General features: G+C 43.2%; 1 protein-coding gene across 2 annotated transcripts in view; it reads left to right on the top strand.

Moving 5' to 3' along the window:
* GBE1 (1,4-alpha-glucan branching enzyme 1) overlaps positions 1-27,941 on the top strand; it is a 308,337-nt gene that overhangs the window by 118,052 nt on the left and 162,344 nt on the right. For both annotated transcript variants that reach the window (XM_074983475.1, XM_074983474.1), the window contains exons 4-5: positions 21,343-21,468; positions 26,024-26,159. In XM_074983475.1, coding sequence (XP_074839576.1) covers positions 21,343-21,468; positions 26,024-26,159 — 262 coding nt within the window. The remainder of the gene's footprint in view (positions 1-21,342; positions 21,469-26,023; positions 26,160-27,941) is intronic.

Raw genomic sequence — 27,941 nt, 5'->3', positions numbered from 1 at the left:
GTGGCTCTGGAAGCGCAGCTCTCAGGCAGGCACGGGGCTCGGGCAGCTGGCCAGCTGGGATTGCACCAGGCACCCATGAGGAGACAAGAAAAACTATTTGTGCTTATTTTCAATTTTAAATAACATTTTATATCAATTTTTTGTTTATTTTAAATTATGGATTTAATTTTTTTAAGAGGGGGTTGGATGATGGAAAAGAAGCTGGGGGCGGGGGGAGGGCGAAAAGTTTGGGAACCACTGAAATACACATTTGCTTCAGTGATACCTTCATTAGAGAAGAGTGTGTATACACAGTGCACTGAAACCCAGTTTGTGGTACCTTGGCTTGTGGACTTACGGTTTGCAAGCTAGTGGTTGTACCTCTACTTTGCATTGTAAATGTAGGCTTACAGTTGTTGGACCCAATTTCACAGTGGTGCTAACATGTCCATACTGTGCTGCACAGACCTGATTAAAGTGTTTGGCTTAACCTGTGTTCACACTACAAAATGGCACCACTTGAATAGAAATTGCAGCTGATCTATAAGGAGCAGCAGTTCTAGACTCTCGGTTTCCAGTTTTCTTAGGTGACAATCACCTCCACAACACGAACAGCTTTGGTGGCAGTAGCAGAAACACTAAACTAGTCATGCACCTGAAGGACTCGTGCGCATGAGATGTCGTCCAGAGGCCCCAGTTGGCAGGAAATTCTTGGTTGGTTGAGACGTCCTACTAAAACATAGGGAGTATATAGGGCCAGTATTTTTTCATCTGTGGAGCTAGGCAGAACCTGTCTAACTGCTGTTACTGACCCTGTTCTCTTGATCCCTGGTTCCTGATTTTGGCTTCACGTCCTTCTTCTGATGCTTGATTTCTGATCATGGTATTTCTCCCTGATAGTTTCTGCCTTTGGCCCTGTGTTTCTACATCTGGTTTCTGACTTGGATTGACAGACTCTGGTGCCTGATGTCTGGCTCTAGCTCTAGCTACTAGGCTGGCTGCACGTGACCTGGCTTTAATAGTAATTTGCACAATGATCCACAGCCCTAACAGGGTTTGAGGGATCCTGAGTGGTTGCTAACCTAAGTCAGGCTAATTGGCTCCCCTACCAACTGCAAGCCAATTTCAAATATTAGTAATGGTGAAGACTTAATGTGCATTGGTGTTTATACCCAAAGTCTCTTACCAAAAAAAAAAAAAAGTACCAATGATGACAGCCTGATAGCTTTTTAAGAGGGAGTAATTCTATAAACAAGAAAGACCAAGCCTTCTTGTATAAGAGCTCCTTTTTCAGGAAGCAATCAGTTCCATGTTATAATTATATTTAGTTACAGATTTTCTGTGATAACAGCTATGTTTACACTAGCCCAAAACTTCGAAATGGCTATTTTGAATTTTACTAATGAGGTGCTGAAATACATATGCAGCGCCTCATTAGAATGCCGGCAGCCATGGCACTTCGAAATTGATGCTGCTTGCCACCACGCAGCTCGTCCAGATGGGGCTCCTTTTTGAAAGGACCCCGGCAACTTCGAAATCCCCTTATTCCTAACAGCAGATAAGAATAAGGGGATTTCGAAGTTGGTGGGCTCCTTTCGAAAAAGGAGCTCTGTCTGGATGAGCCACACGGCAGCGAGCCGCGTCAATTTTGAAGTTCCATGGCTGCTGGCATTCTAATGAGGTGCTGAATATGTATTTCAGTGATTCATTAGTAAACTTTGAAATGGCCATTTCAAAGTTTTTTGGGCTTGTGTAGACACAGCCAATGTGACCATATTTTGAAGGTCATAATGTTGCTACCTTGTAAATCTTAGAATAGTTGGTGGGTTTTTTCTTTTCCTGAAGTATTGGCTCCTGGAGGTCTTTGTTTTACATACAGCAACGAAGGGTCCTGTGGCACCTTATAGACTAACAGAAAAGTTTTGAGCATGAGCTTTTGTGAGCAGACTCACTTCATCAGATACCGGTCTTGGAAATCTGCAGGGCCAGGTATAAATAAGCCAGAGCAAGGGTGGGGATGATAAGGTTAGCTCAGTCAGCAAGGGTGAGGCTTACTACCAGCAGTTGGTCTGGAGGTGTGAACACCGAGGGGGAGGGGAAGCTGCTTTTGTATTTAGCCAGACATTCACAGTCTTTGTTTAAGCCTGAGCTGAGGGCGTCGAATTTGCAGATGAATTGTAGTTCAGCAATTTCTCTTTGGAGTCTGGTCTCGAAATTTCTTTGCTGTAGGATAGCTACTTTTAAGTCTGCTACTGTGTGGCCTGGGAGATTGAAGTGCTCTTCTATGGGTTTTTGTATATTGCCATTTCTGATGATCTGATTTGTGTGCGTTTATTCTTTGACGTAGAGACTTACGTTTGTCCAGTTTGTCCAATTGTATATAGCAGAGGGGCATTGCTGGCACATGATGGCATAAATTATATTGGTAGATGTGCAGCTGGATGAACCCACGATGGTGTGGCTGATCTGGTTAGGTCCTGTAATGGTGTAGCTGGTGTAGATATGTGGGCAGAGCTGGCAACGAGGTTTGTTGCATGGATGGGTCCCTGAGTTAGAGTGACTGTGGTGCGGTTGTATAGTTGCTGGTTAGGATTTGCTTCAGGTTGGCAGGTTGTCTGTGGGCAAGGACTGGTCTGCCTCCCAAGGCCTGTGAAAGTGGGGGATCATTGTCCAGGATGGGTTGTAAATCCCTGATGATGCGCTGTAGAGGTTTTAGCTGAGGACTGTAAGTGATGGCTAGTGGTGTTCTGTTGGTTTCTCTCTTGGGCTTGTCCTGTGGGTAAGAGGCTTCGTGGCACACGTCTGGCTCTGTTGATCTGTTCTTTTCACTTCGTCAGGTGGGTATTGCAGTTGCAAGAATGCTCGGTAGAGATCCTGAAGGTGTTTATCTCTGTCGGAGGGGTTGGAGCAAATGCGGTTATATCTTAGTGCTTGGCTGTGGACAATGGATCGTGTGGTGTGTCTGGGATGAAAGCTGGAGGCATGGAGGTGGGCGTAGCAGTCAGTGGGTTTACGGTACAGGGTGGTATTGATGTGGCCATCACGTCTTAGCACCGTGGTGTCCAGGAAGTGGATCTCCTGTGTGGACTGTTCCAGGCTGAGGTTGATGTTGGGGTGAAAGTTGTTGAAGTCCCGGTGGAATTCCTCCAGAGTCTCCTTCCCATGGGTCCAGATGATGAAGATGTCATCAATGTAGTGTAAGTAGAGATGGGGTGTTAGTGGACGAGAGCTGAGGAAGCGCTGTTCCAGGTCAGCCGTGAAAATATTGGCATACTGAGAGGCCATGCGGGTACCCATAGCTGTGCCGCTGATTTGAAGGTATATGTCATCACCAAATCTGAAATAGTTGTGTGTGAGGATAAAGTTACAGAGCTCAGCCATCAGATGTGCTGTAGCATCATCAGGGATACTGTTCCGGACAGCATTTATTCCATCTTTGTGTGGGATGTTGGTATAGAGAGCCTCTACATCCATGGTGGCTAGGATAGTGTTTTCTGGTAGGTCATCAATGTATTGCAGTTTTCTCAGGAAGTCAGTGGTGTCTTGGAGATAGCTGGGAGTGCTGGTGGCATAGGGTATGAGGACAGAGTCCACACAACCAGACAGTCCTTCAGTGAGAGTGCCAATGCCTGAGATGATGGGGTGTCCAGGATTTCCAGGTTTGTGGATCTTGGGTAATAGGTAGAATAGCCCTGGATGGGGCTCTAGAGGTGTGTTGGTATAAATCTGTTCTTGTGCTTGTGTAGGAAGTGTCCTGAGCAGATGGTGTAGTTTTAGTGTGTTCCTCGGTGGGATCTGAGGAAAGTAGCCTGTAAAATTAGGTATTGGAGAGTTGTCTGGAAACCTCCTTCTGGTAGTCAGACCTGTTCATGATGACAGTAGCTCCTCCTTTATCTGCCTCTTTTATTATATCAGGGTTGTTTCTGAGGCTGTGGATGGCATTGCGTTCTGCACGACTGAGACTGTGAGTCAAACAATGCTGTCTCTCCACAATTTCTGCCTGTGCGTGTCAGTGGAAGCGTTCTCTATAGAGGTTTTACATGAGACTCAGCTTCCATCTTTCAAATTTTTTTCTAGTACAACTGGTTGCGGAGAAAAAACCGTGAAAAGGTGACACAAGTGCATTCTAATGGCTTAAACTGAAAGAGAGATGTACAAAACAACCATGAGAGCTACACACACAAGACCGCACCTACCCCACATAGCTTTTGTTAATGTACCATTTGAATGGGGGTCCTTTTAAGTTTCACTGGATTGGCATTTCATCAATATAGTTCAGCTCAAGTATCTCAAAGACGTTGTTAGCTTGATTTAACTTTATATTTTGACTTGTATACTGACAACAGATGCTTTATCTTCTGACCTTCATCAGAGGATGTCATTGGATTTACAGCATCTGTTTTCACATTATCCAGGGAAAGATTTCTAAATCTCTGACCCCAAATTGAGGCCATATTCAAACTCCTATAGGTGACCAAATTTCCTTACTGAGAATTCACATGGTGCTGGTGAATTGCTTCTCTTGCCTTATGATCTTATGTAATCTCTTTTATATTATTGCCAAGCCCCGAAATTAAACACATCACACCTCCAAAATCATGCAATTTGCTGATAAAGAACATACCTGTGAACAATCAGGGTTTTGATATTAGTATTCCCTCATCCAGTCCTAAAGTGTGCATAACAACTAGCGTGTCCCCATTGTACATTGAGTTACCTGATTTTTGTCCCCCCCTACTCTGGGAGCTCTTGCTGGAGAGGAAGTAAAGGAGCTTGGGGACCCTTGTACAAATATGTATTGGGGGGAGATGGACCCTGCTCTAGAATTTACAAGCTAGTGCAAAGCAGATTAGAGTTTTTTACCTCAAAACTGAAATGGAGACTGAACCCTTCACACAGATGTATGGGAACAATTCTCACTGAAGGAAGGGCAGGATCCATATTGGATACCTTAAGGTGACAGACTGTATTTAGCTCATTAGCAATGTGCTGAGGTATTCAGTCCCCTCTTGGGAACATAGCTTGCTTTCTAGAAAGAAAAGCTTGTGAATAACATTCTGATGTTTGGACACTTAAAACAGAATCTTTCAGCTAAATTCTTTTCTATCTTAAATATGCTGTCTGCCACACCTTATTTTTAAAGGAACAGTTCCCATTTACAAAAGACAGACAAAATTAAATCTCATCTCTCAAATACATTTCTAAATGTATTTTGTACTATACAATCATTCCAGCAATTGCTTTTGTGTCTTCTGTCAACAAAACTGAGGAACATCCACACTACAAATGTGTTCTAAAATCTGTCTGCTGAGCACACCCTTTTTCTCAGCAGAGTTCGGTCTTGAAAGTTTGAGACCTAGCGCCTATGTAGACAGTCTGTCCATAGAAAAATAGTGTAGATGCTCCAGGGGGCTCTCAATCAACCGAGAGAGGGCTTCCAGTTCACTGGGCTGCCCTGTTTGTTGAGTTTCTGGTTGGTTGTTCTGTTGGCAGAGGGATGGGCAGTCTCTAAATGTTTTGGGAGTAAGGGCTACATGGTTTGCCGGCACTTTGAAGTTTGCAATTTTGAAGTTCCCATGGCAGGAATTAGGCTAATGAGGTGCCGCCTGCTTGGGCTCATTTACGTGCCCTCTTCAAAGGGGGGTGGGGGCGGTAGTGTAGACAAGTCCTTAGTTTGGAAGCAGTAGTGGTCTTGCTGCTAGTGGCATAGAACTACACAGTTACTCTGGGTTTTGGTGTCACTGAAGGCTTTTTCTTTTTACATGGTATTAATTTAACACCATGGCACTTAATTTTTTTGTTCTTAGTATATTTTTGGCATTCTGTCTAGTTACTCTTGCATCTTCCTAAATAGTGTTTCTGCTAGTGAGTAAGAGCTCTCAGAAAAGGTCACAGTCTTAGGAACTGTCCAACCTCTGCAAACTCCTCCATGTTGTTAGTGAATAAAGATCTGCTTCTGCTTTTAAGACACACAAATAATACCAAAGGTTTAGAAAGCTTGATTTATGGTGAAATAGGAGGGCTAATGAGAACAAAAGAGGATGCTGGGCTACTGACATTTCCACATTTATTTGGATTCTGTTACAGCACAGGTTCTTAGAGGGTAAATACCATAGTTCCAATGTAATGCTCTATGGTGTTTATTGCTGTTTAATGAAGGAGAAGAAATGGCAATTTTGCCATTTCAACCTTGACAGTCCCTTGAAAGGTACTTCAAGACAATCTGTAGGGCTAGAAACTAATCTTTAGTTTACTATAGAGACCAGAAATTACCTTTTGGGTCTTGCAGAGCTTCCAGCTTTTATAGAGTAAACTGCTTTGGAACTATTTTTAACTATTTTTAACATCAGTGTATCACTAGAGATTTTAAAATGATTCACTGGGCATTTTCTGTGTACTATGTTGGCAATAGCTTTTTAGCAGGTCCTTTGATCACGCTGATCACTTTACTCAGTGATGAATTGAAATTCATATTTCAGCTTTCAGACCAAAGGTGAATGTTTCTCCTGTAACATTGAGGATCTGGAATACAAAATATATTGCAAATACTTTCGTTACTTTTAGACGCTGTGCATTTAGCTTTTAGGCATTAAGTTGGAGATCAGCTCATTATTTAAAGAGGCATTCATTCTAATATTTCTGCTTCCTTCTTTTTTTCTGCTGTGGTTTGTGATGTTTTATAACTGTGTTTGAATAAAGTCCTGATTGACCATTTAAATGGAATAACTCATCATGTCCTCCTTTTTATGGAGTTCTTGATGAGCCTTTTTTAAAGGCTGGGGGATACATGGAATGCTGAGTGTATTAAATGTTAATTCCTTTGGAACTGCTCAGGCATGTTTGTTTTACTGACACTGAAATGATTACTAGTTATTTCCTACCTTTTATGATAGAGTGCCTAATGTGTGACTTTGTGCATGGGACAACCTTAGTTCATTTGTAAATAATTTCAGACTAAATTGTCTTCTTAATAAATATAAAATTCCTCTATTACTGTAAGATGTACTAGTCATTTCACTTTATGCTCTATGGGATAGAGATGGTCTTCCTCTGTATTTGTAAGGTATTTTTCTACTCTGTAGATTGCAAACAATTTAAACTGCTTCTTCCCAAACTCATTCTGTATAGTGTGCACTTCAACACAAGAATTTCCATCCCACAGCAAACTGCTGTGGCTTTAGTAGAAATGCTGCAAAAGGGCTATTAATGATAGTGCATGTCACAACTGAAAGAGTAAGGGAACAGCTGTAAGATTCTATTTTGTCAATGAATGCTCTGGTTATGCATTAGGACGGATATTTGGCTTTAGCCTTTATTTTCCTGTAATGTTTAACTGAGGCAAAATTCCGCTCATGCTGCGTTAACCAGCCACATCTCATGATTTTCATTTGAAAACATGGTAGGTGTGCTTTCCTCTGAAGGAACGTGTGGATCTGTTGAAGGGGGAGGAAATTCTGTTGTGGAAATAAGTGGTGTAGGTTTATACAGTTCAATTATGAAAAGAAATCTCACATCAATATATTTTTAGATAATAAAGTATACTTAATTATTAAGTTCATGACCCTTCAGAGTGTGTGTGCAAGCAGATAATGGCCTTTGTTTTCACCTTTTATTTCACTTATTTATGCAATTCAATATGCGAAGCTCAGCAGTTACAAATTTTTCTATCCTCAAAAGAGAATAGTTATCCTAGATCTGATTGTGTACATAGACAAGATTCTGTGGTCTCTGTTTAATTGTTTGCATTGCTTTTTGAAATCTCGTAGCAGCAGTAATATTTTTGTGTGTGGTTGATTTCTTGGGAAGAAAACTGCGATTTAGCATTGAAATGCCCCAATGGGCCATATTAATGTTAGGTAAGAGTATGAGATTACAGTCCAGGGAATGTTCTCACAATGTGTGTCACAAGCAACAGGTTTTTTGCTCATTTGTACTAATTTAGTCTAGTTGCTCCATCATGACAAGATCATATTTGTCTGGTGGAGGAACCATCAGCCACCCTTACTCAGTCTACATTTAACAGATACAGGGTTATTAGTGTCACTGTGCTTAGATTATTTTTCTTTATTAGGATGTCATATTTTGCAGAACCAAGTGTAGCTGTATTGCTCATGTGGCCCTTTGGTCTGGGCTGTGCTACCCCTGTGGATGTTGCAGGCTATGTAGTCATGGTGTGGGTTGTCTTCAATGAAACCACCCTCTGTCATGATAGGGGACAGCCAAGCCAAATTTGAGTGGGTAGGGCTGCAACTTGAGATGTTCGTATCTCCCATGGATTGGAACCCAGCCAGCTTATGGGCCAAGAGTCATTGAAATGGTTTGCACAGTACACTTTATTATGCTAATGTATATATTTACATATAATGGCCAAGTAGCATTTACTTTTTTGCATAAAAGGTATTTACAGATTTTTGATAGGCTATTAAAGCTTACAAATGCACCCTGAGTCCAAACAGGTTGAAGACCACTGGTCTAGAAATTTGAAAAAAATAGAACAGGATTTTAAGATTCTAATTCAGGAGATGGTTTATCTATGGATTGGTGAATGCTTAATAGTTAAATCCTACAGGACTGCTTGCTTTATTTGTGGATTCTCGTTTTAAACCAAAACTTGAATTACTTTTAAATACACAGGTTATGTATGATTTGAGACCTTCATTTGGAGATGTGCTCTTCCCTCCCTTTTTTTTTTCTTTTTAGGATGTCATATTTTGATTTTTAAGACTAAAATTTTGCATTAGGCAGAGCAGGGAGGAGAAGTGTGCATGACTGCAGCTGCCACAGCCCCAAAAGCCACCATACCCTCACCCCTTCCCATCCGTCCCTTGGAAGCATGCGCACCTGCAGAAACTGCTGTTGGAATCAAGGATTGAAAACATGCCCCAATCTGTGCCTTACCATGATGAAGCAAACCAAGTCAAGCAGCTCCCTTGAGATATTTGTGTAGTACCCACTTCTTAAAAGTAAAAATATCATCCTTGTGCATAACACACATTGCTATGGTTTGCCAGAGAGTCTTTCATAAAATTCCTTTGGAATCATAAAACTTGTTTCTTCTGCAGTAATTGTATCTCCTAGTGTCTGTCCTTCACGATGTTTTGTTGCTGTGTGTGCAACAATGGTCTCTTTGACCACTGCTCCCTACCACCTCCAGCTGTTAAACTGGCCCAAATTAGAAGGAGAAAATGTACTTGGGAGCATATATTCCTACAGCACGTTCAAGCCACCCACGCAGGCAGGGCACAGCTCAAAGCATGGAGGAGAAGCAAGGTAGAAGACTGGAGAGTGGATTGGTAGGACAGATGAGCACTCAGAACGTGAAGTCCGGACACAGGAGGAGATGTTAAAGCTGAAGATGCAGCAAACAGATCTCCTGATGTGCCTGTTACAAGAACACAGAGCACCATTGCAGCCCATGATGAGCCACATGACCTCCTCACTATGTTCCATACCTTCCTCCCATGATGCCTCAACATGCGGGAGATTGCGTGGAAGTCAAGGGCAGCCTCACATTTCACTCCCCGGGATGCTTCTGAGAGCAGAAGGCTGACGTTCCCCCACCTGTGATGGCAAAATGCCTTTTGCCCTTCCTTAGCCACCTCTGAAGCCCCTGCCATGAACTTGTTTTACTGTGTCCTTTATTTTGTCCCTGAAATAAAAATAATTAAGCTCTCAAAACCAGTGTCTTCATTGCTTGTCACACACAGGGGGCGGGGAGTTTACGGAGGGCATGTCGCTGTCTGGTCACATCATTCAGAGGGCACGTCGCTGTCTGGTCACATCATTCAGAGGGCACGTTGCTGTCTGGTAGTTCTAAAGCTGTTTTGCAAAGCCTCCCTGGTCAGCAATGCGCCTCACTGTGCCCCTCACGTCAGGCTGCCACCACAGGGGATTGTTGCTTTTGCTGAGATCTGAGTCAGGAACTTGGCTTTTAAACAGCCAAACGCACATTCTACTACCATTCTGTCCTTGCTCAGCTTGTAGTTGAGCTTCTCCTGACTTTGGTCCATTCTGCCTGCATATGGCTTCATAAGCCCAGGGGAGCCAGGGAAAAGCAGAGTCTTCCGAGATACTGTTGGCATGCCTAAGTCTCCAACTGTGATTTTCTAGTCTGGGAAGGAAGTTCCATTCTTCAGCTTTCTGAACAGACCAGAGTTCTTAAAGATGCACATGTCACGCACTCTTCCCGACCATCCCATGCTGATGTTGGTAAAATGGCTCTTGTGGTCTGGTGCCAAGATAGGGATGTGCATTCTTCTATCACCCTGCCTCAGCTCGAGAACATCACAGTGGCAAAACCATCATGTCCTGCCCAATTCCCAGAACTACTGTCCTTTGTAGCAGAAGAGTGTTTGATTGCTGTAGCTCCCTGGATGACAGCAGCCTCCACTGTGGATTTGTCTGCTCCGAATTGATTGCTTACTGACCCAGGAGGTGTCTGGCATTGGAAGCTTCCACAGAACTATTGCCAGTTGCTTCTGAAGTGTCACCGCAGGTCTAATTTTTGTATTGCTGTACTTGAGGGGAAGGAGAGAGGAAGCAATCCACAAAATTTCATGAAAGTGGTCTTATGTGTGTGGAAGTTTTGTAGCCACTGCTTATTGTCCCATACTTGTAGAATATTGTGGTCTCACCTGGACTCTCAAACAGCATCTTCCCATTCTTCCTCTTCCTCCTCTAGTATTTCATATTTATGTCCATGTCCTCCTCAGACTCTTCATCACTCTAAAGGCTGCTCAGCCTCTGAACATACTGGAACACCATGTGTGAGGAGCTCAGAATACTTGCCACCACAGTTTGAAGTTGTACGGGTTGTAGCCTTTCAGTGGCGTCCGCATGAATACCCTGTGGAAAAAGGGTGTAAAACCACTTCTTGACATTGCTTTCTGAAGGAAGTGGGAGGGATGAAGTGCACTATGAGATGCTGATGTTGCACACCCACAACCAGCTGTAGCAGCATTTTGTCCCATCACACACTGGTGCAGAAAGCCACAATGCAACAGGGCAGCAGGAACTGTGGGCTGGGTACCCCCAGTGCAATGCTGACAAAGTTGAAACTGCCCACCCAAATAAGGATGCACTCTGACTGCACGTGCCAGTGTGGACATGCAGCCTCTACTTTACAAAAACAGATTGTAAAACCTCAGCCTTAACAAATATGATCAAGAGTCTGTGTACACTGAACTTGTGAAAAATATCATTTTATTTTACTTCATTGCTGAAGACTGTGGGTGGTTATGTGTTGTTAATATGCCCTGACAAAATTAGCTTATATCTAATGAAATTTTTGATTTGCGTCATGCACTAACTTCTTCAAATTTAGTCTTCATTTTTATCAGTGACAGCTGGATTGGGACATGTAGATCAATCTGTCCAAAAAGATTTTCCAACACTTCACGACAATTGTTGACATGGTGTCAACTCCACCAGCATTAGGAGCATCATGAGTTGATATGTAAACTGGACGCTCTGCTTGTTACTTTTAAGAGTTATGTATATCGTTAGCATGGTCTTAAGCTCCAGCTCTCTGCACAGTTCCATGGTTGTTTTTAAAATAACAGCTACAGCTAGTTCAGGCAACGGTAGTGTTTATAGTGCTGTTAAGTGATGTGGCTAAATCAGTTACAGCAATGTTAAGAGAGTTTTCGAAAATACTTCTAGTTGAGAGAGAGCCCTACTGAGGAATGTCATTTAGTGTGAGAGGCCAGACTTACACTTTCTGATTACTTGTTAAGATAATTGGCCTTTTTAGGAGACTCTTCTGGCATCTGCAAAGTTAATGAAATTATGTGTCGTCCCTTCTTCAATAAATGTGCCCTTTTTGCTCGAGCTAAGAGGTCTTTTAAATTTTTGCATAATAATGTTAAAAGTTAAATTATCCTAAAGCTTAGCCCTAAAATGAATTAGATTAATAGTCTGCTCTCTTAGCTCCTTCAAATATAAATCATTCATATTAAATTTTATAGAGCTGTGTAAAGACCAGAAACTTAAGTTTTGCATTAATGCAGCCTGTGTACAACTGCGTGTTTAAGAAGCAGTATGTGAGAAACAAATTTATTCTATAAATAAATGATTTTGAAAAGTAATTTGGCTGTTGAGGATTTTCAGTGTAAAGGTATATAATTAATGCCAAAGTCTGTCCATTCCCTTAAATATTATTCCAGTAGCTCTTTCAGATGAAAGCAACAGAGTTGGGGCCGAAATGAGATGAGCTTTTCAGAAGAAATTTCTACAAATGTATAAAAGTGCATTAAATTAATTTCTAAAATTTGCAGAAATGCAATGATTATTAGAATCTCCGTGATACTGAAATACATAAAATTCTAATGATCCCAAATTCAGGGGCTGCATTTACAATATAGCGCTCTTTTGAAAGAACCTTTTTTGAAATTTTGAATTTAAAAATAGTCTTTGGAAAGAGCACCCACGCTCAAAATGGATCGTGTTTTTTCTTTTCCGTCACAAAACAACTTGCTCTTTCGAAAGAGAGCATCCACACATTTGGTCGTCCTTTCGAAGACAGGAGCAGGAAACACCATGGTGGTATCGCATGGCTGCAAACCGCTTCTGGGAGCCTGTCAGCCACTCCCTTAAAGGGCCCCTTCCTGCATGTGCTGGGCTTGTTCCCAGAACCAACAGAACTCTTCTGGCAGAGCTGTTCATATCAGACCTGGTGCAGGCAGGGAACAGACAAATTGTGGACTGCCTAGAGGCTTAGCAGCTCCAAGTCAAAAAGCACCGGTTTAGTGTGGGAAAGGCCACTGTCAGCTGCATCCTCATGGAGGTAAGGGTGGCTCGTGGATGATACGTGGAGGGAAGAAGTGACTCTTGGGCAAGGGGGACCCTTAGGGACAGGGTGCATGGGGAAGGGGGGCCCTGGAGCGAGGGAATGGGGACAGTGCAGTAGGGGGTACAGGATCACCCAGACATGCACTTGTGTGTGCTCTCCTTGTCTAGCCCTTGCAGGTTGTCAGAGCAATTAACACTGTGCTCCTTCGAAGGGTCATCTGCATCGGGGACATTGATGGGGCAGTCATGGGATTCACTGTGCTAGGGATTCCCCAACTGTTTTGGAGCACTGGGCAGAACACACATTCCTATTCTTGCTCTGGATCACCATGTGGGGCATTTCATCAACCATAAGGGATACGATTCTGTGCTTTTTCAGGCCCTGGTTGATATGAACAGATGCCTTGTGGACCTGTGTGGTCTGCTTGGGCTGGGCACCTGAGGCATGGGGCCCTCAGATGCGGGATGGAGGCTGGGACCTACATCCCTCAGTGTGAACTTCACATGGGTGATGCCCCGTGACCTGTGGCTAATGCAGCCCTACGCTGAGAACCTGAACCCAACATGGGAACTGGTTAACAACCTGCTGAGCCATGTCCAGAACAGCATTGAGCGAGCATTCAGGAGACTGAAGGGGCATTTTCGGTGCCTCCTGATGTGCCTGGAGGTTGGCCTGACAAATGTGCCCTCTGGTCATGGGTTCCTGTTGTGCTCTGCACAAAGTGGTGGAGAGCAAGGGTGAGCCATTTCTACAGGGGTGGGCTTCTCCGGCAGGCAATGGCTATGAGCAGCCAGTTGCTTCACCATGTCACCAGGTGTACCAGGGTGAGGTAGTCATTAGGGAGGCCCTCCATGAGCCCTTTGTTTGGGAGGTTCTGTAACCATCCCCCAAGAACCTTACACCACACCACACTCCTTCCTCCCCCCCACAATTCATGATGGACATTGCATGGATATCACATGCAGCCCCCAGCTAAAGCCTCTCCAACACATCAGTGATCTACAACCCATCCTGGACAACTATCCTTCAGTCTCACAGACCTTGGAAGGCAGGCCTGTCCTTGCCTATAGACAGCCTGCCAACCTTAAACAAATTCTTGTCAGTAACTGTAGACCACGACACAGTAACTCTAAACCTAGAAGCAATCCCTGCAACAAACCTTGCTGCCAGTTCTGCTCACATCTACACCGGTGATATCACAGGACCTAACTACATCCACCATACCATCAGGGGCTCTTTCAGCTGCCTACCTACTAATATATTATATGCCATCATGTGTCAGCAATGCCCCACTGCAATTTACATTGACCAAACTGGACAGTCTCTATGTAACATAATAAATGGACATAAATCAGACATCAGGAATGGTAACATACAAAAACCTGTAGCAGAACACTTCAGTATCCCTGGACACTCTAACAGATTTAAAAGTAGCAGTCCTACAACAACAAAAACTTCAAAAATAAACTGTGAAGAGAGATTTCAGAGCTGCAATTCATTACAAATTTGACTCCGTGGACCAAGGATTGAACAGCAACTGGGAGTGGTTGTCGTATTACAAAAGCAGTTTCTCCACTCTTAATGTTCAGACCTTCACATTAGCTACTGATAATGGGCCACATCCCCCCTGATTGAACTAACTTGAATTCTCCTCTCTTGATGTTCACAACTCCACATTAACTGCTGATAATGGGCCACATCCTTTGTGACTGAATAGACCTTGTCAACTGTAGCCGTTCCTTGACTGAGACTCCCTATTTCAATCCTTTCCCGAAAGCCCCCACTCATGCATCTGATGAAGCGAGTCTTTGCCAATCAAAGTTTATGCTCCAAAATATCTGTTAGTCTATAAGGTGCCACAGGACTACTTGCTGTTTTTGAAGATACAGACTAACTTGGCTGCTTCTCTGATACATGATGGACACTGGTGCATTGAAAAAAAATACAAATAACTTTCAAACTGCACTTCACATATAGAAAAATGAAAACTATAGAAGAAAAAGTATGTTATATACACTGTCATAAAGAAACCTTAACACAAAATGTTCAATTTTTTTCCACATGTTGATTAAAATAAAAAAATCATGTTTTGGTGACCTCGACTTCAGCATATAAAAAATGGCAATAAATTTGGTGAATTATGTACAGGCGAAAGAGGATAAATACTTACCTGGGGAAAGCAGAGAACTATTTACATAACAAAAGCCGTGTCTACACGTGCACGCTACTTCGAAGTAGTGGCATTAACTTCGAAATAGCGCCCGTCACGGCTACACGTGTTGGGCGCTATTTCGATGTTAACATCGACGTTAGGCGGCGAGACGTCGAAGCCGCTAACCCCATGAGGGGATGGGAATAGCGCCCTACTTTGAAGTTGAACGTCGAAGTAGGGCACATATAGATGATCCGCGTCCCGCAACATCGAAATAGCAGGGTCCGCCATGGTGGCCATCAGCTGAGGGGTTGAGAGACGCTCTCTCTCCAGCCCCTGCGGGGCTCTATGGTCACCGTGTGCAGCAGCCCTTAGCCCAGGGCTTCTGGCTGCTGCTGCTGCAGCTGGGGATCCATGCTGCATGCACAGGGTCTGCAACCAGTTGTCGGCTCTGTGGATCTTGTGGTGTTTAGTGCAACTGTCTGGGAGGGGCCCTTTAAGGAAGCGGCTTGCTGTTGAGTCCGCCCTGTGACCCCGTCTGCAGCTGTTCCTGGCACCCTTATTTTGATGTGTGCTACTTTGGCGTGTAGACGTTCCCTCGTAGCGCCTATTTCGATGTGGTGCTGTGCAACGTTGATGTTGAATGTCGACGTTGCCAGCCCTGGAGGACATGTAGACGTTATTCATCGAAATAGCCTATTTCGATGTCTCCACATCAAAATAGGCTACTTCGAAGTAGGCTTCACATGTAGACGTAGCTAAAGTGGGTTAAATATTTACCTGGGGGACATGGGACAGGGGAAGTGGGACCTCACTTCTCGACAGGAGTTGGGGGATGTGACCTGCTGTGCATGTGGGACCTCCTACTGCCCCTGGTCCAGGGGCCACTGTGTGGGGTGGGATTGAGGTGGGGAGGATGGGGACATAGGGGCATGGAGGAGGGAGGACAACAGATCCTACCTCAGTGCGGCAGGGTGAAGGTGAGCCAGGTGCAGGTGGCTGATCATGCCTTACCCTGGCAACCAGCCATATGGCCAGTTCACACGTGGCGTAGGGGAGGCAGGTTTTTGGGGAGCAAACCAGATAGAGCGGGGCAGCAGGGTGTGCAGTGGGGACACAGCAGCAGGAGTTGGCGGGGGGCATGGTCAGCAGCAGGTGCAGCTGGCGGGGGGAAGCAGGAGGATGGGCCAGCTGGCTAGTCACTGTGTGTCAGTGTTCTTAGGGCACTGGTTAGTTTGCCCCATGCATCCCACAACCAGGCCACCTCAGAGTGCTCCAGGTTGAGCCAGTCTTTGACAACAGAAGTGATCTCTGTGGTATATTGAAGGAGGGCAGGGCTGCCTCATCCTGGTGCCCTTGCTGTCTGCAACCATAGCCCAGCCTGGCAATGGTGCAGTGTGTCACCTGGCTCCCTTTCCCGTAGCTGCTGGAGTCCCCGAGTTCATGATGGGGCTTGCCCATTCCTCAGATGGTGCAGTTGTAGGGATGGCAGGGGAGAGAGAGAAGGGGAGACAAGTGATGGCCCATTATTAACACAGACCAGCACCCATGGGCAAAACCACCCTGTACCTGTGTGTATGGGCCAATTGCCCTGGGGTGTTAGTCTGTAAGGTGTGTGCACACAGGTGCTGTACATGCTGGGCATGGTCCACCATTTCTCCTCCTCCTCCCCAGCCCTGCTTGCAGCTGACTGATAGTTGTGGGAGCAGTTGGGTGCCCCCTCCACAGGCCCCCTGGATAAAAAAAGTGACAGATACTTATTGGGGGGGCTCTCCATGAGCTCTGGAGTGTACCTGCTTGAGGGTGTCTGGCTTGTTGACAAGGAGGGAACGGCTATGGCGGGAATGTCTTCTTCATTGCCAGATCCTCCCTCCTCTGAGGTCCAAGGGGACTCCGAGAGAGGGGTCGTGGTGGATGGTCCTGCCTGCTTCTCCTTTTCTTTGGGCTGTGCCTCTGGGTCCTCTAAGTCCAGGACCTTAAGTGGATGGGCCACATCCTGCGGACCAAGGAGCTTGTTCAGGTCTTTGTAGCGTGGGCACATTGTTGGCAAACCCCAAGACCCCTGAGGTGCATCCCTGACCTGGGCATATGCTTGCTGTAATTCTTTTATTTTGCTTCAGATCAGGTCCAGGTTGCAGCTGGGGTGCCTGGGATGGCCACACCAGCAGCTAGGTGGGCAAACACTGGGACATTGTCACCTCACAGATGTTACCTTCTTATTTCTCCACAGTTCAAGAGGTCCTGCAGTTCAAGGTGTGTCCATGAAGGAGCTGGATGTTGTGGTGCCTTCTGAGCCCCTAACAGGGTAGCTGGGAGACCCCTGGGGTTCTCTTTCTGGCTGTCAGGCATCATTTACATGCAGTTCAAAAAACTTTTTAAAGTGGCTGAGAGGGTGGTCAGCTGGAGCCTCGATGCCTTGTTGCTTCCCTCTCTCAGCTTCCTGCCACAAGAGTTGATGGGTCACTGCCGCTGTAAACGCGCAGGACTCAGTCACTATAGAGCACCGCAGGCACTTGCCATGGAGTCTCCATGCTCCAGGTTGAGCAGCACCATGGAGGACAGCTTTTTCAAAAGAGCAGCCTGTGGAGTGTCTACTTGTTGTTGTTTTTGTTTTTTTGTTGGGGTGTTTTTTTTCTTTTAATTATCTTTTGAAATAAGGCACTCCCGCTGAAATGGGAATTGAAGAGTTTCCAAAACTGGGTCCGCGTTCTTTCAAAAATAATTTCGAAAGAACTTTTTTATGCAGACACACGGCGCGCAACTTCAAAAGAGGCCATTTTTGAAATAGCTTTTGAAAGAGCATGCTAGTGTAGACACCACCCAGGAGCATAGTTTGGTAGTTGAGCTATGTTATTTGTCCAGATACGTCTTATATGAGAGCTATAAGTAAGTGCCAGAGAAGCTGGATTCATGTGAATGGTGGGCATGAGTCTATTTTAAATTTAGATGAACACTTTATTACATTATTTAAGAGCCATTTTACCTAATTTAAAAATTAGTTTGTGTTTATATTCACCAAGCCTGTTTCATCACTTCAGAATCGCCTTTTGTAACGTTTTTGTACACCCACTTTTTGGAAACCAAAACCCTGGAGGTTATTAAATAACTAGGAAATTACTGGAAATTACTGATATATGGACTATCTAGCAATTCCTTGACCATTCCATTTTCTCCAGACATTTATACTGAACATGTAATGTGAGAAGTAAAGGACAAAACTGTCTGCCTCTAGTAAAGGAAATTGTTCCGCTTAAGTCTTTTGAAAGCCCTGGTATGGTCTATTGGAGAAGAAACTCATTACTGACAACCATAGAAAATAAAGAACTGTGGAAGGGATAATTTATATTACTCTTAAGTTAAGTTATTGGGTTTTATAGTCACTCAGACTGGACATTGTGGGCACAGCTCATTGTACGAATGTGGACAAAAATATGTTAAGCTGACTTTATTTTCCATTCCAGTTTTAATGTATATCACATTATTATAAAACAATAATATTCCAGGTAGAGGACATACCATATTCATTTTTGGTCAAACTCTCTTTTAAAAAGATCTAGGCTATTTGGAGTCTGGTCACAAATTATTACGTGGATAGAGAAAAAAAGCGTGAAGAGACTTAGACTGCCTTTCATCTCCTCTCTGAACAAGAGTGGCTATTTAAAACAAATAAAGAGAAACACAATGGTCTGAGGTGAATGGTATGAGGAAGGTAATTGAGGTGCTTCATGAGCACTTTCATATAATAAGAGTGAAGACACTCATTGAAACAGAAAGGCAACACATTTGAAACTGTAATACTTGCTTTTCCCCACATGCTGAGTTTAGCTAATGAATGACGTTTGTCACATATGACTTAAGGAAAATGCATTAGGATTAAGAAAGGGATTTATATGGATAATGAGAATGTCCAAAGTTAACAGTGATTAGGATTAAAAATCTATTTTTGGAAGGGCCTGTTTCGCATATATGTAAATCAAGCAACAACTGCAGGGGTGGCAAGGAAGCTATATCCTGTTCAGGCTACTCCATCGCTATCTGTTACAGAACTTGTGCCTTTCTCTGAAACATCAGGCGCTGGCTCGACCACTAATCCAGTCTGGCACTACTTATGTCACCACAGTAACAGAGAGGAAGCCATGCTAGTCTCTACACTATCAAAACAAAAAGCAATCAAGTAGCACTTTAAAGACTAGCAAAATAGTTTATTAGGTGAGCTTTCGTGGGACAGACCCACTTCTTCAGACCATAGCCAGACCAGAACAGACTCAATATTTAAGACACAGAGAACTAAAAACAGTAAGCAAGGAGGACAAATCTTGATTATCTTTTTCTGATTTGTCCTCCTTGCTTACTGGTTTTTGGTTCTCTGTGTCTTAAATATTGAGTCTGTTCTGGTCTGGCTATGGTCTGAAGAAGTGGGTCTGTCCCACGAAAGCTCACCTAATAAACTATTTTGCTAGTCTTTAAAGTGCTACTTGATTGATTGTCACCATAGTCTTTTTCCAGCCTCAGCTAAATGTCTGTTTTCAAATTATCTAGCCTGTTCTACAGATTTGCACTTTGTCTCTGAGAAAATGGGATTACTGTTAGGCTGATCCTGCCATGCCTGATCATTTGTCCTTTGCTAGCCTCCACTAACATGAAACAGTTCGCATTCACTAATTTTGTTACTGTAATGGTCTTAAAGCAATATTGCAGAGCCGAGGGTGGAAACAATCTCAGAACTGATAACCTGTTTAATCTGGTGAGGCGCTACCTAAATTCTGTTACATAATTTTCACCTGGTGACTGACTGACATAGTCCAGTTGGTATCTGTCTGTCCTTATGTCCCTGCTTTATAATAAGGTGATGAAGTAGAACCTGCTCAACAAACTGTGCAAGAATGGGGCAGTGGTTGCTAGGCAGATAGCTCCTGAAGGCCTAAGGAAGATACTGTATATATCAGGACACAAGGACATCGTCTTGGACTGGATGCCAGCCTTGAAATGTTCAGCATAAGAATTCTTTCTTTCACCTTTCTAAAAGGCTTTATTCCCTATTTCTCTTCCCCCTCCCCCCACACCCCGCGCCCTTGCTAGCATGACCAAGATGGATGATTTTTGGCTGGGACCCTAGGAGGATATGTGAGCGGAATATGCATTAATAAATACATATGAAAAATACAAAATCAGACAGAAGAGGTTGAGCTTCAGGCCACTGAGGTCCTGCAGTTTCAAGGAGTGGAGGCAAGGGTGTAGTTTCTGTACTTAAGAGAAGTCCAGCTGTTGGCTGGAAAATCACATGTTCCAAGGAATCTGAATAGAGGTCTAGAACCTCTGCAGAACTGTTTCCATAGCCAGCCCTTCAAAGAAATACTCATTCAGGAGCTCCTATGGTTTTCCTGCTAATGCTGCTAACTTCTTATTAATCCTTCATCTCTCTCTTTTTGGGGAAAGCTTTAAAGGTTCAGAATGTTAAATCGTTCAGACAAATTACTCTTACAACCTTGTTGAATAGTTACAGAGAGGTAGCAGTGTTAGTCTGTATTCTAACAAAACAGCAGTCATGTTGCACTTTGAAGACTAACAAAATGATTTGTTAGGTGATGAGCCGAAGAAGTGGGTCTGTCCCACGAAAGCTCACCATCCTGATAAATCATTTTTAGTCTTCAAAGTGCTATGTGACTGCTGTTTTGTTTTCTTACAGCCTTGTGTGTTTTACTAAGCATGATGCTGTAGGATGTACACTGTCCTGGCTTCTTTCTCTTATCCCCAAATGTGTAGGAAAGCCATGGAGTTCCCACTATTTGTGGAAGATATGGGGAGAAGGGCAACATTCTTCTTGTTCTTCTGCCCTTTTCTTGTAATGCATTAAGCCCCCAAGCAGCAGGTTTTCTTTTCCTTTTAACCTGTTCATGGTAGGGAAATGGTTCTGCTTCTCATAAGCAAGTCTGGTCTGTATAATGTCACTCCAACTTTGCTGCAAACTGCCAAAGACCTATGTAAGAGCTAAGGGTCATTATTAAAAATCAGTTTGTAGTGGTAATATCCAGAAGAATTGCTGATGAATTTTTTTTGACGATCAGAATTTTTAACTGTATTGGCTTTTCTATTTGTTGGCAAATGCAAGCCCACAAATAGCCCATTCCTTGAGAGTATGTGTGTTGTGGGGATAGACTATAGAGGGAACATTGCTCTTGGTATGAAAAAGGGAAAAGAGGGTTGCAGGGATTCCCCTAAGTAGAGGGAGATGGGATGTGCCCAGAGCTGTCTAGTAGTTTAAGAAATTCTTGCTATTTTTTGTAGTCACTTTTATGCTGTATGAGTTGTGAGAATTTTCTCTGAAGCTCCTTTTGATTGAGAACTGACTTCTATTTCTGTATGGGTGGTGGTGTATGTATGAAGTTATAGTGCTCTCTTAAGTCCTCTCTTTATTTTCTAGGTGGTGATCCGTAGTAAAAATGGAGAGATTCTCTACCGTATTTCACCTTGGGCAAAATATGTAGTGCGTGAAGGTACCAATGTGAATTATGATTGGGTACACTGGGATCCACCACTGCCATATCAAGTAAGGATTATTTTGTATTTGAAAATCTTTCAAAAGTGCATGCAAGGTGCATCGTGTGGTGTGGTTTTTGGCACCTCAGTCTGAGTTTGGGTGTGTTTATAATTGCAGCATGAATTACTTTGCATATGATGCATCACAGTTGAGATGGAAATGGCACTTACATTATAAGCACCTATTTTTGTGCACTTACTGTTATCTGAAAAAAATGTCCTTGGTAGCTAATGGTCTGCAGAATAAGCCCTAAAGCCATAGTAATACTCTGTGCTGCCATGTTCATATGGACCTGTCCCCTACAGTTTGAGGCTTGGGCTACACTGAGCCCCAGTGCTTGCAGCTTGATGCAAAAGAGCAGTCTTGAAAATGCCAAGGGTCACTCATTTGCATATTAATGCCACTAATTTGCACATTCACTCAAGATTGCCTTTCTGGTAGAGGCTGCTGCCAGCAGAAAACAAGCAGTGTAGATGTGGTTCTGCTGGCAAAAAAAACCTTTTGTTGGCAGTCCCTTATTCCTGCTTTTTATTCCAGGCAGAAAGGGCTGCTGACAAAGGGGGTTTTTGCCCGCAGAGCCATGTCTACACTGCTTGTTCTCTACTGGCAGTGCGTTCTCAAGCGAATATGCAAATCAACAACCATTTGCCTTTTCAAAACTACTTTATTTGCAGCAAGCTCTCTGCACTACGGCTCATTGTAGCCCTAGCCTAAATGAATGAATATATGGTGCATACTACCCATTGAATACTGTTTGGCTGCTGACATTTTAGTGTTGTTTGAAGTCTGATGTGTTGTTTGTTTGAGTCTTTTTGCTTTTGTTTTTTTGCTATCTTGATTTCACTCGGTTCTTCTTGTAATTTATCAGTGTCTTTTTTTCTTTTGTTTCTTCAGCACTTAAGGGGAAGAGTGCTGGATATTCTATTTCTCCCTTAGCCTCTGTTCTTAGACTCTCTTCAGCAGCAGAATGAAATTAATCTTATTGTTTTCAGTATCTCTGCTGTCTGCAGTGAGAACTAAAATGACTGATCAGTTTTCATTTTGCTACAGTAGGGTATAAACGTAGTAAGAAAAACCAATACCGGAACAGGAGTATCCATTATTTTCAGCAGGAATAGCTGTGTTTTCAATCAATGGCTCTGTTATCCCTTCTTTTCCTAGCTAGCTGGATGGTTTTAGGATCTTCTAAGACCTCTTATGCTGCATGGCTTAATTTTTTTGTGGAGGAAATGCAAGAAAAATCCCACAAAGATCTGCTCTTTTCCAGGCATGATAGGTGTGCCATCTGTCAATTAGTGATTATATTTTTAAAGCTTCTTCATCCACTGAGTTTCAAAATGCTGGTGGTGACAGTGGTTCATAGAAGATCCAAACAGCTGCGGTCTCCTGATATATAACACACAGGAGCTGTGTCTACACGTGCACGCTACTTCGAAGTAGCGGCACTAACTTCGAAATAGCGCCCGTCGCGGCTACACGTGTCGGGCGCTATTTCGAAGTTAACTTCGACGTTAGGCGGTGAGACGTCAAAGTCGCTAACCTCATGAGGGGATCGGAATAGCGCCCTACTTCGACGTTCAATGTCGAAGTAGGGACCGTGTAGACGATCCGCGTCCCGCAATGTCGAAATTGCCGGGTCCTCCATGGCGGCCATCAGCTGGGGGGTTGAGAGATGCTCTCTCTCCAGCCCCTGCGGGGCTCTATGGTCACCGTGGGCAGCAGCCCTTAGCCCAGGGCTTCTGGCTGCTGCTGCGGCAGCTGGGGATCCATGCTGCATGCACAGGGTCTGCAACCAGTTGTCGGCTCTGTGGCTCTTGTGTTGTTTAGTGCAACTGTGTCTGGGAGGGGCCCTTTAAGGGAGCGGCTTGCTGTTGAGTCCGCCCTGTGACCCTGTCTGCAGCTGTGCCTGGCACCCTTATTTCGATGTGTGCTACTTTGGCGTGTAGACGTACCCTCGCAGCACCTATTTCGATGTGGTGCCGTGCAACGTCGAAGTTGAACATCGACGTTGCCAGCCCTGGATGATGTGTAGACGTTATTCATCGAAATAGCCTATTTCGATGTTGGCTTCACGTGTAGACGTAGCCAGGGAGAAGTATCCTATAAACTTGACTTTTTAAGCAGAAAAAAAAAAAACTATTCCTCAGAGTCTCTAGGTATAAATTCAAATTGTCAAACTTTTCTGTTAAAATACAAGTATCTCACTTGAGAAGAGAGTGTCACAGTTTATATAAAAGCTCCCATAGGAACACGCAGATGAGCAAAAGTCTATAATGCTCAAAGGGCAGTTGATACAAACATAACAATTACTACTTTCTCAAAGGGCAGATGATACAAACATAACAATTACTACTTTCTCAAAGGGCAGATGATACAAACATAACAATTACTACTTTATCACACACAGTGTATAGGGCTCCACTGTTCTGGAAACTCAAGGAGTCCAGACAACAAGTGTGGAACTCCCATTGGTGTTGTAATAATAACAGTAATGATATGAAGTTTGTGATCTATCAGTGTGAAAATAGTTGAAGGCCTGTTTGAGAGCCAGTCTCTGTTCGTTGAGTGCATAGTTGCTAGCACCAAGGAGGACACCAAATACTTCTCAGAAAATCACCAGTCTGAGGCCATCTATCACCAGACTATGACCCACAGAATATTTGAACAACCATAGAAAGAGCAAAGGCTCCAAGGTAGGAGGCCCTCCCCACTGCATCCTTGGTGCATACTAATTCACAGCTGCAAGGTTAATTCAGTCACAAAGAGCTGATTAGGGCCATATCCTAATTCCTTTCCAACACACATGCAACATAAATATCTCTGACATCTGGATCCTGGAAACGGCTTTAAAAAGAATATTTTGTCCAGTTCCAGGTCCTTATGATGTCTGCCCTTCTCCCCTTTTCCTTTCCAGGACACCCTCTTAGAAGATATTGCTAAATCAAGAATTAGATGCCCTTTTACAACTTGGTATCATAGAAAAGTTGCACCTGGAATTCACACTGAAGGAGTTTTTCTCCCACTATTTTTCATTCTCAAAGAAGGGAGGCTGGTATTTGATTCTAGACTTGGGATATCACAGTACATTCATCCATAATTACACATTCAGGATGGTAACCCGTCCTCTATTATGCCCTCATTAAATACTCAAGATGGTTTTATTGTTTTCATCTTTGGGATGCTTCTTTCTTTCCATCTGTCCAGATGCTCAGCACAGAGAAAATACTTCAGTTTCATAGCGGAGAACTTACTATCAATACATCTAACTACCCTTTAGTCTTTGTGTGGCACACATGCATATTGAACAAGAGCTTAGCAGGCACAGCCCTCTTAAGAAGGCATTAAATTCTGTTATATTCATTCCTGGACACCTGGGTGATCTAGGTAAAAATTTCCCACTGGGTGATTAATGACCAACTTGATAGCACTCTTCACTGTGTGGGTGTTCCAGATGAACAGGGGAAAAATCCACATTTTACTAACCCAAAGTACAGAACTGATAGGAGCAATGTTGAATCTGAGATGAGCAAGAGCTTTGTCACCACAGGAGAGGTTCCAGGCAATGGTAGGACTCCAGTTATCTGCAGGGTCACCCTGCAGATGCATCCTTCCTTGGTCATGTAGTCTTCTGCACTTAATGTCTTACAATGCTGTATGTAGAGGAGTTGAAGTTCATATATCTGTCCCTTAAGCAACACATGGATATGGTCGTGGAAGCCCTGCTAGAAGTTTCCTCATTATTAGGTTGGTTGGAAGGATGAGTTACACAACCGTCCATTCTTTCTTCTTCTACTGCAAAGTCCTGTACTACCTGGATTCTTTGCTGATGAGAGAACTGACAGATGGTTTGGCCTTCTGCACTATTCACATCCTCAGATGTGCAGGGAGGCCAGGCTACATCTAGAATATAGTCCTGGCCCAAAAGACCTGTTGGCTAAAAATCCATCCTCCTTTCCACAGGGGCATATGTGGATAAGAATTAGAATACATATGGGCAACTTTTTTTTGTTTTTAAATTAAAAAGACAAGTAGAAAAGAAACCCAAATTAGAAAAGCTGGGGAGGGGGGGAAATGTAGTAACTTTGCTACCCTGTAATTCCCCCTCTCCCTCAATGTGGCACTATATTGGGGAAAATAATATGTGGAGGGGAAGTTAGTATTTGTGTGGGTCTTATTGGTGAGGTCATGAAAACCTTTAGCATGAGTCCTTTTTTGACACTGAATGCAAGAGTATGAAAGGAAAGGATGGCAGGCCAGGAAGGAATAAACACAAAACATGAAAAAAATTATCACAACAGATTTTCCCCAGGCAGGTTGCGGGGTGGCAGGACGAGAATCAGAATAGCGACGACTTACTCAATTTTTATTTTCCAGATGCTCTCTGAATCAGCAACCTCCATGATTGTGCTTGAACATGGATGTTGCCAGACAAGAGCGTTTTCGATCTGTATCTGACTTTAAAATTAGTGTGGTGGTTCTCTTTTCTTTTATGGTGTCTGTGAGTTTTATATAACACTTACTTTCTCAGATGCTATGCTTTATTGACCTTTTTTCCATTAAATAGCATAGACATCCTCATCCTAAGAAACCAAAAAGCTTAAGGATTTATGAATCTCATGTGGGAATTGCTTCACCAGAAGGGAAAATTGCATCTTATAAAAACTTTACATACAGCATACTCCCTAAAATAAAGGATCTTGGTAAGTAACATGCTTCTCGGTGAGAACTTGCAAAGAGAATATTTGAGTCCATGCTCTTACTATTTTACTGGACTACATAAGTGTGAAGTTGATAAGAAAAAGGGGATTTCGAAATTGGTGGGGTCCTTCCGAAAAGGACCCTTGTGTATGCAAGCTGCGGGGTGAGCGAACTGCGGCACTTTCGAAGTGCCATGGTCGGCGGCATGCTAATGAGGCACTGAATATGCATTTCAGCACCTCAGTAGTAGTATTCAATTTGGCTATTAGCATGGCTATTTCGAAGTTTTTAGTAAGTGTAAATGTAGCCTTTGTTTCTATACACCATAAAAAGCTTGATAATCTGGCATTCCTGGGTAACAGAGATTGCTGGATAATCATATTTGCTGGTTAGTTGAGCAAGGCCATTGGCTTCGCTTGGCTGACCCTGGGGGCGGGGGGGGGGCAGTGCACTGCTCCCAAGAACTGGGTGGGCTACCCTGCTGCCGCCAGCACTGATAGTGCAGCCAGACCCAATCCTCTGGCACTGGCCTGGGTGGGCTGCACTGTAGCAGCTGACCCTGGGTCGAGGTTGGTGGGGGGAGGGGATTCTGCATCAAATGGCTCCAGCAGGGCAGCTGCCCCAGGTGTCGGTTAATAGAATGTTCTGATTATCTGAGTTCCAGATAACATGGTTTATACTGTATTTATAGAAAGAATATCTAATTTTAGTAAGTTTACTATATGAAGTATGCCAATTTTAAAGTGATAATTGGAATGCTCTTGAATAACACAATAATTAACATTAGCAGTTTGATTTTAGGATAGTATTGTGCTCTAATTTTGATAGCTCTTTTTTTTAAAAAGAGGACAATTATTTATCTAGATTTTTTTAGAATTACTTTTGTGTTGTGTTGTTCTTTTGCACATAAAAGATAACGTGAACACTCGCTAGGCATTACCATGAAGTGATAATTTCACACAGGCTTCATCCATATATTAACCAAATGGTTTCTATTCAAGTATGTATTTTGAAGAGAATGTTTGTTTGTTTTTTTTTTTGTCATTCTCTCTAAAGATGAGCAAATAACCAGTGAGGTGAGTTTGTGTTAGAGGATCCCCTAACCAAAGTCACCCAAGAGAACAAATTTAATACTTGATCTTGTAATGTTGTTTTCTCCTGTAAACTAATCTCCTGCTTTCCAGGAGGCTAATGTTTTCAGTGACAGTCTGAAAGCATGTAACTCCGTCTACAGATATTTCCTTGGTGGCGGAGGATGGTCATGGATACTATGTAAAATTGTGTCTGACTTAAAAATAGCAATCCCCCATGAATGTATGTACAATAACAGACATTTGCCTGTATGCCTGATGTAAGTTTTGTCTACCTTTTGGTAGCCAGCCCTACTAAAGGATTTATTATTTTTAAAAATTCTCATAATGGACACTTTGTCAGAATGCTGAAATATTAACAGTGCAGAAATAGAGACACGGCAAACAACAGTAAAATGGTAATGAGCAAATGGAATTATATTAATTTGACACAGCTTGTATTGTTTTTATTTTCAAAAATGATGTGGATGGCAGCAGAAGAATCTCTGACAAATTGGAACACTAATGCCATTCAATTTTTTTTATAGTAACTATTTGAATTTGAGGCCAAAAGTAAGAGTAAGCTACGTTCAGTAATCGGGATAAAGTTAGGCCGAAGCATAGGCCAGATCAGTGTTTCTTTCAGGGGGTACATGTACCCTTGGGGATACACTGATGTCTTCCGGGGGTGCATGAACTCATCTAGATAATGGC

Source organism: Carettochelys insculpta, chromosome 1 (assembly GCF_033958435.1).
Source record: "Carettochelys insculpta isolate YL-2023 chromosome 1, ASM3395843v1, whole genome shotgun sequence".
Classification (NCBI taxonomy): Eukaryota; Metazoa; Chordata; order Testudines; family Carettochelyidae; genus Carettochelys; species Carettochelys insculpta.
Note: the sequence above shows the minus strand (reverse complement) of the source record. Positions and strands in the feature narration are given on the sequence as shown.